The 16,257-nt window shown below is 43.2% G+C and overlaps 1 protein-coding gene across 1 annotated transcript in view; it reads left to right on the top strand.

Annotated features, from left to right (window-relative positions):
- Nucleotides 1-308: 308 nt before the first annotated feature.
- The window catches only part of trabd2b (TraB domain containing 2B), a 68,701-nt gene continuing 52,752 nt past the window's right edge, over nt 309-16,257 (top strand). The window contains exons 1-2 of the mRNA XM_034882006.1: nt 309-777; nt 3,270-3,839. Of these exons, the coding sequence (XP_034737897.1) occupies nt 664-777; nt 3,270-3,839 (684 nt within the window). The 5' untranslated portion in view covers nt 309-663. The remainder of the gene's footprint in view (nt 778-3,269; nt 3,840-16,257) is intronic.

Genomic DNA, 16,257 nt, shown 5'->3' with positions numbered 1-16,257 from the left:
AAACAATTAAAATAATGATTAATTGCATCAAGCTAAACAATTCAAGTATACATTAATTAATTAGTTATATATAAAGCAACTTCCTACTTCAAGCATGACAGAAATTAGAGCATGTTATAGTGATACCGTAGGAAAACTAAATACAATGTCCAATTCATATCCAAATACAATACAATGTCCAAATTACTCATTCACCACTCTGCACTCTTTTTGGTGCTTTCTTGTGGGTCTTTACTCAAACCTGTCATCCCTCTCTGAACCTGCGCCAGAAGCAGGGGTGTGTGTGTGTGTGTGTGTGTTGAGATGGGGTAGGGGGGGGGTACTCAAGCCGTCCCACCTCCCTCTCTCGCAGCCAAGACGCTCCAAACTTGCGGAGCGCACAGCGGAAACTCACCAAAGAGTGTTCAAGAGTGTTCAGGACTGCAGCGAGTTAAAGGAGCCAGAAATAAAAGTTTCAGAAAGACACAAACTCAGCAGCGGAGAGCGCCGGGAACTGCGAAGGGGCGGAATGGTCCTCCAAACGCGCGGCACATGTGAGCCAAGAGGCCACCGGTAACGTTTCTTTTTATTTCAAAGAAGACGGGAAAGGGCAGTGAGAAGCGAGCGTGTAGGAGAGAGATCTGAGAGCTGACTGTTAGGAGTGTGTGCTGTCACCCTGACGCGATGGTTTGTCTGCCGAGATTCAGCTGGGTCTTCCTGAGCTCTCTCCTGCACACTGTGGCACCCTGGGGCGCACACCGACCGGACAGACCGGAGCAGTGCGACACACCAAAGTCGGTGAGTGTTGGAGCACTTTATCAAGTCATTTCTTACGAGACAGAGTATAGGAGACAGAATATATTACAACCCAGCTGATAGATTTTACCCTCTGTTATTCAGCCTGGCTGTCAACATTATCTTAACATGTCAGTTCTTTATAACTTATAGTTATAGTATGGTTGGAATATACAATTAGGCTTTTCATTAAAACAAATTGGAGGGGGGGATTTATCATAATTGTGCTCTATAACGGAGCCAGAGGTTACGACCTTTTACATATTTGAATAGCTTTTATTCTAAACTAAGAAACTGATGTGGAATAAAATAAACAAATGATACAATGAAATGTTGGGGTGAAATTATCAATTAAGCTATTGGATGATTAATGCGAATTGCCTAATAGTTAAGATACTTCAGAACGTATTTTGTTATTATTATTATTATTATTATTATTATTATTATTATTATTATTATTATTATTATTACTGTTTTCTGCATTAATATAAAGTTCAATGGCAAGCCTTAATTTCAGACATGTGAAATTCAGGTATTTCTGAACTGGCTCATAAAGTAACTTCCCAGAAGAGATGCGGGCCTTAGAAATGAAAGCACTTGCCAACAAAATTGTTCAAGTTTGCCAACTTTTCGGCTGTTTATGTGACAAACGCAAGTGGGGAACACCCACGGGTGACTGGACTTTATACGGAAAAGTTTCGGCGACCTTTCATGCGTGATCACGTTTCAGCGCAACTCACGGCCTATTAAAACACTTATCGGAGCATTTGGGTAAAAATGATAGCTCTGACTTTAACTCTTACCGTCTGTCTGTCTGTCTGTCTGTCTGCACGTGAGCCGCCCACCGTGAATGCATCCTCGACATGAAGGGAAAACAAGTTCATTAAATTCCTGACTGCAGACATCTCATCCCAACGCGTTTCCCTGCTGACCTCAGCAACAGGCAAACGTTTAAATTGTGCGCACGGGTGTGCGGATATCATTAGGGAGTCGTTCAGAGATCACAGGCGTGTGTTTCATGAGTGCATTGTACACGCGGATAATGCATCTGTTGTCAGAGATCACTGAAGACTTCGTGCTCCTTCGCTTCATGTGATTTGTAATGCGTCAGTACAGTGGTCTCTGTTTTCTGTTAAGAGTAATTACCCCATAAAAAAGGAGCCCTGCGCGTCAAGGCTCGCCAGAAAAGACCATGCAGCTTTAGCAGAGTGGATATCGCCTCTCCTCAGGACACGGCCGCACTCTCCATGTCGAAAGGTTACCGTTTAGGGAGTAGGCCTACGCGTACACGTGCACGTTAACGAAAATAGGATGGAGAATGCACTAATGCCGTCCAAAGCCTTCCCGTCAGTCTGCAGTGTCGGCTGCGCCCTGCCAATGTGAAAATGTCATTAAAAGCCTAGAATCAAACGGTTTAACCACGTCATTGTATCCGCAAAGAAGAAACGCGGCGCTGAAATTAAATTAAATATAGCAATTTTATTTAATCGAGTGAGAGATTGCGCCAGAAATCACTGCACGTAGAACATCACTTCACTCACATTCAATCGCTGTTGGCAGCAAGGTCCGAACGTTTATTTGACAAATGCAGCGATGGCAGCGTGCAGCATATTTGGAAGACATCTTAAGGAAGTCTTGATACAATTTTAAAAGTAAACATTTTCTAAGAATAACTTTATTTTACAGTAATGGGCTTCATCCCTCAAATGCCTGATTACGCTGTGTCTCAGAAGCCAGGAGTTTGATATTGTTTATAGAAGTTAATTCATTTTTTCACATTTGAATAATGCCAAGATCAAAGTCATAGCACATGCACAGCACATTTTGCAGAGCACTTAACAAGAAACATATTTTAAATGCAATATGGCCTTATGCTCATTTGGAATGGCTGTGATTATTTCATTTCCATTGTGACATTGTTTTGTATAAAGATAATCGCACTAGACAAACACTTCCTGTAATATAAACCCTAGAGGAGAAAACCAGTGCCGTACTTAGGGCTGTCAGCACCACATCCCCCTGCCTGGTGTAAAAGATTTCACAAACAAAAGTTTCACAGTGGGGTTAGAATAGAAAGCAGGTTTCTTTCAGCTTTTGGCTTATATGAGCTGCAGTGCAGTGTATTTGCGCTGCAGCCTTCAAATTGCTTCCCAGGCCGAAAAAGGCTTTGGCAACAGAGTTATTCCCCTCAACAATACACAGGGTCTGTTTACAGCCCAGAAGGCCCCGATATAAACCCTCTGCTCGCACCACAGCAGCAAGCCCCGAGCTGACTAACTTCATACTTCCCCGGGCGTCATCTCAAAATGGTATTTCAATCTTTAACTTGTTGACCCAACCTATGAGCCAGGAAACCACAATAGAGGAAAAATGTGTCACCTTTAGTTGAATTGCTCCAAAATGATGGTTCTGGTATTTGTTTCCTTTAGCTCTCAAAATCTTTACCTCCGTCTCTTATTTTTTTTCCTTCCCTGCTTCCTCTGCCTCTTCCCCAGCAAAGTGACATGAACTCTTTTCTGTGGCGAGTAAACCGTGCACCTCCTCACCCACCTGCTTACTTATTTGGCACCATCCACGTGCCCTACACTCGAGTCTGGGAATTCATCCCAGACAGGTCCAAGCAGGCTTTCCACAACAGCCGCAATGTGTTCTTTGAGCTGGACCTGACCGACCCTCTGACCATCTCCAAGCTGACCAGCTGCCAGCTGCTGCCCCACGGAGAGAACCTGCAGACCCTGCTACCTCGAGACTTGTACCGCCGCCTCAAACGCCACCTGGATTACGTCAAACACAGGATGCCGTACTGGATGACCGCTGACCAGCGTGGGCGCGGCCTGTATGCTGACTACCTGTTCAATGCCATTGCGGGAAACTGGGAGAGAAAAAGGCCTGTGTGGGTAATGCTGATGGTCAACTCGCTGACGGAGTGGGACGTTCGAACCAGGGGGACGCCTGTGCTGGACCTGTTTTTGGCTCAAGAGGCTGAGAGGATGGGAAAGACGACCGGGGCGGTGGAGCAGGTGGAGGAGCAGTGTAACCCCCTCAATGGGCTTAACTTTTCTCAGGTAAGCGCAGGAATGAATGCTTGTTAACTTTTTTTATTTTTTGAATTTGATTCCCCATGTGTACACAGCTGGAATAGCTGGGCCATGCCAGACCTAGAGGGGGCATGAGTAGATGTAAGATTTTGTATCATTCTGCTTGTAGTAAAGTCTGAAGACAAGCAGGCAGAGCTCTATAATTCACAGTATGGTTGACCGATTTTTGGTGTTGCAGCCTCTCTGGGAGAAACAGACAGAAAATGTTGGAGAAGAAGACAATAAATGAAGGGGAAAAGAAGTGATTAAAACCTTTCTGCTGGAGACAGCTTTATGGTTATGGATGTCCATCCACATCACTTAAACAAACACACATTGTAGAGCTGAATCTGCAGAGAGGGTGTCAGGCTGAGCACTGCACATGTAGAACAGATTAGAGAAGGTGAGAAGAGCAGAGAGCTTTCTCTCTCAATAATTCAGACTGTCCGTCTGGCCTTCCGCGGTATTGCGAGGATTGCACTATAATCGAGATTGGAAGAGGAATAAAATAACCCAATTACTTGATTAACAAAATATGGGGAGTGTGTCCATCTTCAATATCTTGGCTGAGGGTACAGACATGAGGGAACATACATCTATTTAAATAGTTCAGTCAGTTGGGAGGTCACGTAAGCTGGAGGCCATCTTTCAAACCGCGGGAGGTCCTGCAAAAAATCTCTGATGAGCCTCGACAGCACACTAAGGATGCACTGTTCTAATTTATGTTCTAATGCAACCTTTGATCTACATTACGAGAAGGGGGGGGGGGGATCAGAGTATGTGTATTCGTGCAGCACTCACAACCAAACACATGTGCTTTGAATGCACCTCACAGCACACCACACACGAAGGCACACTGTACTCATGCAAATCTCCAAACATTAAATTGGCGGTGCCTAAGCCTCCATGCGACAGGTCCGAGGGCTCCGGGGCTAATTTGAGAGGCTGTGGGCTCCCAGCCTCTCCACTTTCATCAGCAACTTCTAACTACGCTGTCAAAGTCCCACTGCATGCCCCTCACATGCCTGAGAGCTTTACTGCAACTAGAAATAAGCTCAGTAAGGCACACTGTGTCTCTAAGTAATAAAGAGGGGACGTGCTTATGCTGTTAGGAGGGCGATCTGCAGTCTGATATGTCCTGTAGACATGTTGTTTTCCTGTTATCTTAAAGGGACTCATGCCTCTTGTCTGTTTCCTCAATAAAGTAATCTCCATCTAACTGTCCCTAATGCTGATCTGTATTTAGTGTGGCACGGCATGACAGTTGCCCCTAAAAACAACACTGTTTTAAATTACATCCCTACAGGGTTGAGTAGCAGTACAGTGTCCAACTTTAGAAAGTTGTATTTATGTTTCCGGAGAACGTGTATTCTCCTATAATAGGCAAGTTGATCTTCAGGGAACAGACACTGAATTTACCAGAGATGATAAAAGTTTTACAAGACAGGTGTTCAAATTCAGATAAGAGTTTTTTTACCATGGAAATCCAGGCAAAAATGCATCATGGATAACTTGAATTTCCCCCCAACAGAGTGCAAGAGCCGTTGGACTTCTGAGCTTCCAACCCCATGCGTATCCGGATATGTATGAGAACAATTCGGAGCTGAACTGAAGCTGACATGGAAACCATTATTTTCAATTACAATAATTTGTGATTTAATCTGAACACTATGGTTGATTGATTCCCTCTACGCTTTACTGGAACAAGGATGAGGTCAGGATGGATAGAGAAAAAGTCAAAGAGAAAACGCGTGGGTGGGAGTCAGAACACAGAGAAGTGAGACACAGAGAGAGGAAGGCAGATATAGAAAATTACTGGGGAAAAGGTAAAAGGAAAACAGTGTAAAGGGAGTGCCGGGGTTGAAAATTCAGGGAGACTGATGTGTATCGTCTCACCGCTAACGCTAATCTGAAACATGAGCTATGCTTCAATGGAAGATCTGAGTTGGGAAAGGATCCAAACCCTGGCAGCCCACATATTATTTGTTCCCAATAAAACTAGTTGCTTACAATATCCTGTAACTGTGACCTCAAGGAGAGGCTCACGCTAGTGATTCATCATATGTCACACTGTAGGTTTCTCATAGACACATGGGCCCAGTGGTGCCAGTGCTGTGAGGAAAGCGCCTCGGGTAGACGGGTGGTCTTGAGGCACTGGTCTAGGTCTACAGGTTAGCTGTTGCTGGGAAACCTGTGACCTTATTCTCTCAGGAAAAGGAGGTGGAGCGGGTGTTTGAATGCAGCGGTGTTCAGTTTGTAGTGGTTATGTTGGGGGTAGTGGTAGCGTGGGAGGGACAGAGAGCCGGCAAGTGTGCCAGAGCCTTGTTTCGGCCATTGTGGTCCAACAAGAGCTCTGTCTGTCTGAGATCTCTCTGTGCTCTCTTTAGATCACAGAAAGGTGTGGATGTCTCTGTGAGAGGCAGTTTAGAGAATGTGGAAACAAAGGCGGGTCATGGTGCATGGTTCTTCTCCAGTTGTTTGGAGGCCAATGCAGCTTGACAGCTGGGTGGGCCCAGTTGTCTCTGTGAATGCTTTGAGTGGGAATGGCTAGAGAAAGCTTAGTAGACTCAGAAGGTACAGGCTGCACAATCACAGATCCAGGTGGTGAATCCCAGTGTCTTCACTCAATGGTAGATCAATGATACATCATGGCTTATTGGGTATCTACATATGTAAATATTACATGATGTAAGGTGCTTTTGCTTCTACTGAAACTGAGAAAAAACAGTCTCAGCATCCCAATGGTACAGTGTATTAATGTTGCACAGTTCCAAACTGCAATGGCTTATTTTTTACCAAGATACTGTATGTTATTGAAGTCAAAATTTGGAACAAAAACAGCTCTAGTGCAAAGCTGGTTTTGGGAAACTTGCGGGCAGCTCCGGCCTGTGGGCCTCTCTCACTCCCACCAAATAAACACCCATATTTATTTTCCCTGGGTCGCATTGCAGCTGAGGCCACTGGCCCATGTCGGAGAGAAATTACATCAAGTCTGTGGCGCCTGTCTCTTGGGCAGGGGTCAAGGGTCACTGCGAGAGGTGGTAGAGGAGCAGTGGAGCAGCAGAGCGGTAAGGAGACTGGCAGTCGGTTGGGATCAGTCTGGGCACTGCTGAGCAGGCACGCAGCACCCAATCTGACAGAGTACCTAACCCAACCTCTGACCAGGCTGTGAGTTTCCATCAGCTCAAACTATTTTGTGCTATGACTTGTGCAACTATGTGTGCGTGTGTGAGCGAGAAAGAGAGAGACAGACAGAGAGACAGACAGACAGACAGAGAGGGAGAGAGAGAGAGAGAGAGAGAGAGAGAGAGAGAGAGAGAGAGAGAGAGAGAGAGAGAGAGAGCGAGAGAGCGGACTGTCGGTACACCAGTGCTGTCAGCTCCTAGCTGGAGAGGGGTGAGCGGGTAAAAGGTTTTGAGGGATGGGAGGGTGGCAGGTGAGAGAATCTGGTTTCCTCTCAGCAGGAGGGCGTCTTCTGCTGTTTACAGCTTCAGTGACAATCTGACATGTCTATTTCCATCAGTGAACCTCCTGAGCCATCCCTCCGCTAGAGAAGACGTCAGGCTGAGGTGTTCTGTTGTGCTGAGATGGCAGCCTCACAAATTCTGTGGTCACAGTTGGCCACTTTCAGGTCTGGAGATGAGGCTAAATATCACAATATTTCTACATGGTAAAAAAAAATATGAAAGGTGATAATATTTAGTTTACTGATATATGTATAAAAATATATAGTAAAAAAGTGCATGGCGCTAGGATAGCAACAACTGAATTTTAACACAGGTCATCAAGTGAAAACTTTTGTCTGTCTGTGCCAGAGACATTCCCTTTAGCTATGTTTATGGCTGCACTGTCTGTGTTTCCCACAAGTCGCTATTACTCTATATGATATTCATTTTGATTTGTATTTGTGTTAGGTATTCCAATTTAGATTGGACCTCATAAAGTATATGGCCCTAAGATACAAATCAGGGATTTAAAAACGATTTAAGTAAAATACAGCACATATCCAGGAAGAATGTTTTTCTCCGTACAGATCCAGAGGTTCCTGGCTGTGTATGGCAGTTAATTGATGAGCATTTATGGTAAGCGGTGAATATAATATTGTAAGCCCATGGGTAGTGAATGTCTCCTGTCCGGGCAAGGGTTGCTAAGAGTAACAGCAGTACTGTAATCAAAATAAGATTCTCATGCGTCGTATCAAATCATGCAGAATACTTTGCATTGTGTTTTTTGGACCATGTTCACCTAAACAAGAGACCTTTAAGGGGAGGAATTAAGTAACATCCAACCTTCCCTGTATCCAAATATTTACATTCCATGATGGGTGTACAAGTTTGAGTTTGAAGCAATGTGTTGGCCACAGTGGCTGACTGATGGAAAAAGCGCTTCTTTTTCTGCACTTTGCTGTTCTTTTCTCTGACCTCCTCACTCCTTTTGGATTCCTCTTCCCTCATTCTCACTCCGTATCTTTCTCTCTGACATGTCCTGAGGTTCTAGTTTTCCTACTGCTAATCCATTGCTCATCTGCACACACACACCAAGTGGAAAAAGAAGTGGAGGGGACGGAGGGGAGGAGGAGATTACTTTTAAAGTGTGCTGGCGACATGTATCCCCTTTTTAAGCGTGACATCTGAGGGTGTTTCACATCTAAGCTATAATTACCTGGGCAAATATGTGAAAAAAGGCGAGGCAACACGTATCAAGGCGATCATCTGGTCCTGTCGGCAGGCAGACGGCAGTCCCACTGTTGCACTAATGACTTAATAGGCCCCTTAATGACCAAATAGCCCGCTGCCATCCAGAAGCACTTAGACAATTATGTGCTGGCCAGAACACTGCAGGCTGACGGAGAGATGGAGGGAGGTAGAGAGGCTGGATATGGACGCTGAGAAAACAGGGGCGCTGTGCACTTGACAACTGAATGAACCCCAGTTTCTTTTACTGGATTAATCTTTTGACAGAACATAATCGAGACAGAAAAATTGTTTAAGCTAATGATTGAGTTTGAGAGCAGGCAGCACAGTACAGTGTGGCTACAAGAAATGTTCCACTTAAACAAAGTGCCACAATTTTAGCATTTCACTAACTGGAAAACTGGAGTCAACACAGCTATCATGAGAACTCTCTCCACTTATTTAACTAATATTAAAATCAAGTTTAGTAGCTGCAGTAGAAGGGAGACATGCAGGGAAAGTGGGAACACCAAAAAATGAGCGTCTTTATTCTGAAGAATTCTTCCATGAACTATTCATTTTAGTATGATCTCAGTACTCCTCTATAAACCCGCTGCTTTGTCTCCATTCAGTGAATCCAACAGAGGTTACATCCCTCTTCACACAGAGTATTGTACGTGAGAGACCTGAAGTAATGACTCCACCACATTGTCACTGAGCTGAGTGAGTTAAGCATGGCAGGTCAGAGTGCTCTTCCATACTTTAGTGTTCTATTTGCCAAATCTTTCCTTCGCCCACCTTCTCCCTTTGGTGGAGAGAATGAGTGTTTCTTTCTGCTTAACTGGCCTCATGTCACACTGTGGATTCATCTTCACACCGCAGTCATCTTCCCTTCAAATGAGGACCAAAGCAGCAAAGCACGCCTACATGAGCGTGCACACACACACACACACACACACACACACACACACACAAACTACTTAAACTAGTACTGTTTCTGTATAATTATTTTGTCATCTTAACAGTGGAAATTGCAGTAAAGTGAATGATGGTTTTCTGTTTTCCTGCAGGCAGGTAGTCTCAAAGACACACACACACACACACACACACATTCTATTTCTATAATACATATTTGCTCTTCATAACAAGGGACACTTCAGTAAATTGTACTGAGCTGGAGGTTGTTTTCTATGGGCAGGGCAGGTAGTTTCCAAGAAGGCTGAGGTTAATCCCAGGTTGTCTGGGCCAGGGGCTGATTGATCACAGACAGGAATCTGACTGATTTTCTCGGAGACCCACTTGACCCCTCTGGAATGTTGTTGTCTTCTGGGACATCGTTGTTTTATAACCTTTGTTTAACCAGGTTAGCCCCGCTAAAACCAGCGATCATTGTACGCATCTGCGATGTGATGTGGGTGCCCGCTTAAGTTTCTGTTTCTCTCCAAATGCTGTAACTCATAATAACACGTTTCCCTTATATGTTATATCTAATTTTGACTTAAGATGAAGCTTAAATGCAAGCCTTTGTATCAAGTGAAGGTGGGAATGCGGCTTTTAACGTTTATCTCTCATATATATTATGAGATTATTCAGACAAGTCCTGTAATTAAATGACAAATATGTGTAACTGCCCTCCAGAAGACACATATAAGCATTTTATTATCTGACACCATTATTGGCAGGACAACATAATTTGTTAGCACCTTTTAAAATCACTTTTCAAAAAAAAACATTTTACAATGCTATGGTTAAGGTTTAGGGTCATATAAACGATTTGGTTGGGGGACGATAGAGGTCATGGTTAACAGAAATCAACGCCTGTTGGTAGGGAATGGGAAGTTAACTCCTCACCAAGTCCAACACCATCTTTAAAATCACTGAGGAACTAAATCTAAAAGCAGCCAACAAGACAGGGTATATTACTAATAACAAACATAAAAAGTGAAAGGGCAGCACCAGTAACCAGACAACAGGCATACATGGAAAAAGATTGCCAGTACACCATGCCATGCAACTTTCCTTGTCCGACGCTTGGTGGTCCACGATGAACTCAGCGTCTCAGCTTGCCCGTGACATCAGCCACACATACTGTACCACACTTCTCTCACACACACCAGTAACCGGTCGTAAATAGGTGCCAGGAGAGAGACTGTTTGTATATATATGTGTGTATTGTGTTGTGTGATGTGAGCCAGGTTTGTCGGGGATTAGGTAGCATTAGCAGAGCCCTCTCGCTGAACCCGGTTTTAATGTGACCCATGCGTCTTCTCTGCCCCTTCTGCCTCGTCCACATTATTCACAACCCAGTGGAGCACTTCAGCACTGTTTATACCTCTCACCTTTCTATACACCCCCCCCAGCGCCCCCTCCAAAAACCTACACATTCACGCTCATTTTCACTTTCACACCATTTACTTGCATTATCCTGCAAGTCAAATTAAAATGTTTCAGTTCTGCTCCTAATGTTTATTTATCCAGTCAGGCTTGTGGGGAACATGTACGTCATTTTCTTTGGCTAAAACTGGGTGTTATACATTCACAGAGTCGTCCATATTCACATTTGGATCTGTACTGTGTAAAAACACTTTGGTTCTAAAATATTCTCATACAAAACGTGTTGATTTGGGTCAAATGTAGGTCACTCATGATTAAACAATCTGTCAAACTGAGTAGCATGACTTATGTTGTGGCAAGATCTTTTCAATTTAACTCGGAAAATCAGATGGGAGAGCTGAGAAGAACAACAATAGGCTTAGATAGGTTTTTTTAAGCCATGGTCTGTAACACTATATTCCAAGACATCATACAGTAAAGGCTTTATCCACCGACATTATTGGCTCAAAGTAACATTTCAAAATCTCTATGAAAGACCCAGGTGTGAAACAGGTAAGCCTAAGTTACTTTCTGTCAGGAAGCAGTTTATGTTGCTGCTTGGCCTTGTAAACTAATGATTTAATGTTTGTTCAAAAATATAGCCAGTGATGGAAGAAGTATTCAGCTATTTTACGTGAGTAAAAGTAGCATTACCACAGTAGAGAAATCCTGTTAGTAAAGATTGTGCATTACAAACATTCAAAATGGTACTTATAAAAGTAAAAAGTATTAGCATAAAATGTACTTAAATTAAGAAAATAAAAAACACTCATTAAGAATGGCCCATGTTAGAATAATGTATAGTATTGTATTGCACTTTTGATGTATTAATGTGTACATTACTTGAATGCTGCAGCTGGTAAAAGTTGTTTTAAATACTTTATATATTGCTACGTAAGTTGTGAATTTACCCCTGACATTCAATACAGTCTCATCCTGATATAATACATCATAATTTATTTGTTGATTATACTTCATATCATCAATCCTAATCTGCAAAATCACTAAAAGTAACTAAAGGTATCAAATAAATGTAGTGGAGTAAAAAGTAAAATATTTCAATCAGAAATCTAGTGAAGTAGAAGTATAAAGTAGCAAAATTAGAAATACTAAAGAAAAGTACCTCAAAGTTGTACTTAAGTGCAGCACTTGAGTAAATGTACTCCACCACTGAGTAAAGTTAAACATAACTCCTGTCCAGTGGCTGCTCTTTCTGCTGCCCCTAACGGAGTGTGAATCACTGGGCCCTGAAGCTGATCCCCAACTCCCCGAACAATGTAAAAACAGTTGGAGCTCTTGGAACAACACTCTCAGATGAAGGAGGCAGACAGACAAACCAGCAGGCAGCCAGGAAAGCAAGAAAAGACAGCACGTAGTGAGACAAGGATGCAGGAGACAGGCTCCAGTGCCATTAACAAGACTTCAGACAGATGTTCGGGTACCAGCACAAACAGTTTTGCAGGGATAGATTACTCACAGGTCAAACAGAGCTGAGTCACCAAGCTGAAAAATGTTAAAAGCTGATCCCAAAGCAGCAGCTGACCCTGGACGGGCAGTGGGCCTCATGTTTCTGCAGCCTTCAGCCTTTAGCTCCTGGGCAATCCATTTCCCCCCCAGTGTGCCCTCAGAAGCTCAGGGGATTTCAAGTGCTTTCGCATTCAGGCCTCTGTTTCACCTTTTAAATTAGGGCTTCCAGAATTTTCTTTGAGCCGAATTGACAGAGGGAGCCGGTTGCCCTCGTCCTTGCACTCTGCACGACCTCATCTCTTTGGCTGAAGCCCCAGTAACCCCCCCCCCCACACACACTGCTGTTGAACATGACCTTTTCAGTTCTTTGGAACGACACAGGCTGGAGTCAAATCGTTTTTGAAAATTTGGTCTTAACAAGATAAGCGGTTTAGTGAATACGGATGGGAGAAGATTACTGTTTTTTTGCACTGTGAGATATATCAGGACAGTGGCAAAAAGTACACTGATGTTATATCCAAATACTTTACTGAACTCTTTGGCAGTCTTTGTATATTCCTGAAAACTCCAATCCATCTGCCACGGGGGATAAAAAAAATTAATGATAAAATTAACTGCCCTGCTGTTGACATGTGACCTGGTCAATCCTAACCACGAGAGAGAGGACCAAAAGAGAAAAGAAAGGAAACATAAAAAGGGATTATGATAAAGAGAAGTGGTGGAACAGGGGAGAAGCAGAATAACCCCCACGCTGCTCAGGCAAAACGGGAAAGAGTTGACAGGAAAATAAAATGGTTCAATTTTGGTGGTACTGGGAGAGAGTAAAAGCAACAATAACAGAGGAAACCGTTCACTTTCTCCACTCAACAGTTTCCTCTGTGCCAAAACAAAAAAGACAACAATAAAAAAAAAATAAGGGATGCTGATCCTCTTTTGGTTTTGAGTTTTTTCTCTCTCACATCACGGCCAATTTCACCTGTCATTCACCACCAACACATGTCTTCTACCTTTCAACGCATATGCTCTCTTGGCGTCCACTGGAACAGTTTAAATATAATATCCAACATATGGTAGAGTTTATGGAACATAAATGAGATGAGAAATTAAATATACTCAGAGAGTCGCAAGGGGACCGTGGTCTCTGAGGGGTGCCGTTGTTTAGGGAGAGCCTAAATGGTGGGCAGCTGGAATTACAGCCACAAACTGAGTGGGAGAGCCGGAGATGGAGGGGATGGGATGAGTGACAAAGCCAAGAGGCGAGGGAGAATTGGGGAGAAAAGAGAGGTGAGATGGGGAGAAGTTAAGAAAAGAGGGGCTCTCAGTGGGTGGCTCTTTTCTCATTTTTGTTTTTCGTTCCCTCTTGTGGGTGTGCAGCATGTGACGATGTGTAATTGGCCTGTGGTCACACCAGAGTTGTGCAAACAGATTAGCGGAGAAACATGTCCGCCTGAAGGGCTGCTGAGGTGAATGTGTATGTTGTGTGGATCACAGATGTGGGACTGTGTGGGAAATGGTTTGATGGAGTAAAACCTTTGTTAATGGCGAACAGGTGGGGCAGTTGACTTTGTCGCAGACAAATTTGTTGTCGTGGGCACGCGGGGAACGTCTAGACCTCTTAATGTGCAGTTACACATGCGTATTGAATATTGTACATTTATCCATACACATATTTCCTACGCTTCATTTAATTCTACTAAATTAAACTATGTTTGCACTCTACACCCTTCTCATATATTCCACAGGTTCTCTGTGTTTTTAGGACACTTGAGAACACAAATCTTGGTTTCTGCCATAAAGCGCTAAGCTGCACTACTGCAAACACTAAAGATCATTGTGTAGCCGGCCTTGTATTTCTAAAACTTCTCACAGCATTTTTTTAGCTCACACATATTATGCACCAACTTACACCTTTTTATATCATCATATATCATAGAGATTGATGGTTTTAAAGCAACAGTTTGACAGTTTGGGAAATACACTCATTCACTTTTAAAGCTGTGGTATGCAGTGTTCCTTTTGTGTCATTGGGGAAGAAACCCATAATAACCTTTTAGCATATTGTAATTCAAGAGGTCTTACAAAAAAAACTGGCCTTCTGCACCTCTTGGCTCTGTTTTCATGCTTTACAAATTTGACCTGTGACGTGAGACTTTGGCCAATCACAGGTCATTTCAGAGAGAGTGTTCCTATCGGCTTTAAATGCATCTCTTTAGAACAAGTGGCAATGCTATTCCAGCATTAAATAATACTAAAATAGAGTCTGGCAATAAACGCTATAAAATATGTGTCAATATCAGCAAAGTGAGTCGGAGATTGAGAGAAAATGCTGCCTTCAGCTAATTAAAGTTCATGTTATGTAGCTAGTTATCACATTATGTTATCTCAAAGGCTTTACGGGCACAGAAGTTTGCAAATAAAACAGGACTGTAATTCTCATAGAATTGCCATCATACAAGGGCATAGACATCATGACCAGGATGATTGAAAAAAAAATGTTGTACTCGTACTGGTTACTTTATGAAGCATGTGCTCGTCTGGGGGGGGGAGGGGCTTAGGACAGAGGGGGGAAAGCTGCAGGAGGGCTGTATTTTCAAATTCATGTGCTGGCCCAATTTTCTGTATGGGAGAAGTGACTACCTGGAATCTTGCCATCACTATGAGGTTGCCGGGCAAGCGGTGGATAAAAAAAACTAGATATAACGTGTTAATTAATGAGCCTCAGTGAGATTCCCATGAGGACTTTTGGAGGTATTGAGAGAACAGAGAAGAAAAAAACTGTCCATTAGTATTCTCAGCTAAAGTTGACTCTGGGAACAGACAGATAAGTGAGTTTAACTTGGCTGAAGAAAGACTGTGTAAGCAGACACAGTTATTGGTTTCTGATGCCCCTGTCAGCTCTGTGCCAGACCACCTGCCTTCGGGTAGTAACATCACCCCATAAAAACCACCCAATGTGGATGGTAACCATATTTTGCTCTGAAATACTTATTTACATCTGTATTCCCAGGTCTTTCACTGTTAAAAACAGTCTTTCATTTTCAGCAGGTGTCTAGTTTGGGCCACGTTTGTGCTACTTTCTAACACAGGATATACATTTTAACTTTTTCCAAAAGTATTTTTGTTGGTTTTCTGGTACCACTTTCTAATAACATTAAAATATGCCCGCATCGGCCTGGATGCCCTTATTGATCCTCCAACTCATATTTTTAGATTCAGTGTGACTTACACTCAGATGATAACATTATCTAAATGTGCTCATTGTGTTTTTAAGTTTTCTTCAGAATCAAAGTAATCCAGTTATAGATGTGTGTACATTGGGAGCAACATTGCATACAGGAACGGCTTTTTGCTAATTCTGCATACTTTTAATGGTGCCAACCTGTCGATTTATATAGGTTTAAAAAAAGACCATTTTGCCATGCACGGTATCTGTCCCTGTTGTTCCAGACTTTAGTGTGATGGAGTGTCCACCAGTGGTGAAGCGCTCCACAGAGATGTTTCCTTGCCACTGGCCTCTAACGGATGTGGCCCTTAGTGTCATTCGTCACGCTGCAACTTTACAGCATCTGATAATATGAAAAATATGGGCTGGGCGAAGCGTGAGCCAAGCAATGTTCTGGATCGGCATGAAGAAATCCCATGTTTTTGATAGATTTTTCTGCTGTTGATTCACTCAAGTAGTAGTGTCAACGCCTCGGGCGGCCGACAGAAGCCTGACAGACAGACAGTGCAGGCGTGCGTGCCATTGTTGACAGCCAAAAGCTAGATCTCCGTGAAATGCTCAGAGAGAGCGAGTGAGTATTGGAATGGAAACACAAGTCTATTTTATCAGCTTGCCAAAATGCGAGGGGGAGAGTGCACGAGAGACGCAGAGAAAGAGAGACGGCGAGAGA

Source organism: Etheostoma cragini, chromosome 9, assembly GCF_013103735.1.
Source record: "Etheostoma cragini isolate CJK2018 chromosome 9, CSU_Ecrag_1.0, whole genome shotgun sequence".
Taxonomy (NCBI): domain Eukaryota; kingdom Metazoa; phylum Chordata; class Actinopteri; order Perciformes; family Percidae; genus Etheostoma; species Etheostoma cragini.
The sequence above is the reverse complement of the archived record's forward strand: the minus strand, read 5'-3'. Positions and strand labels throughout refer to the sequence as shown.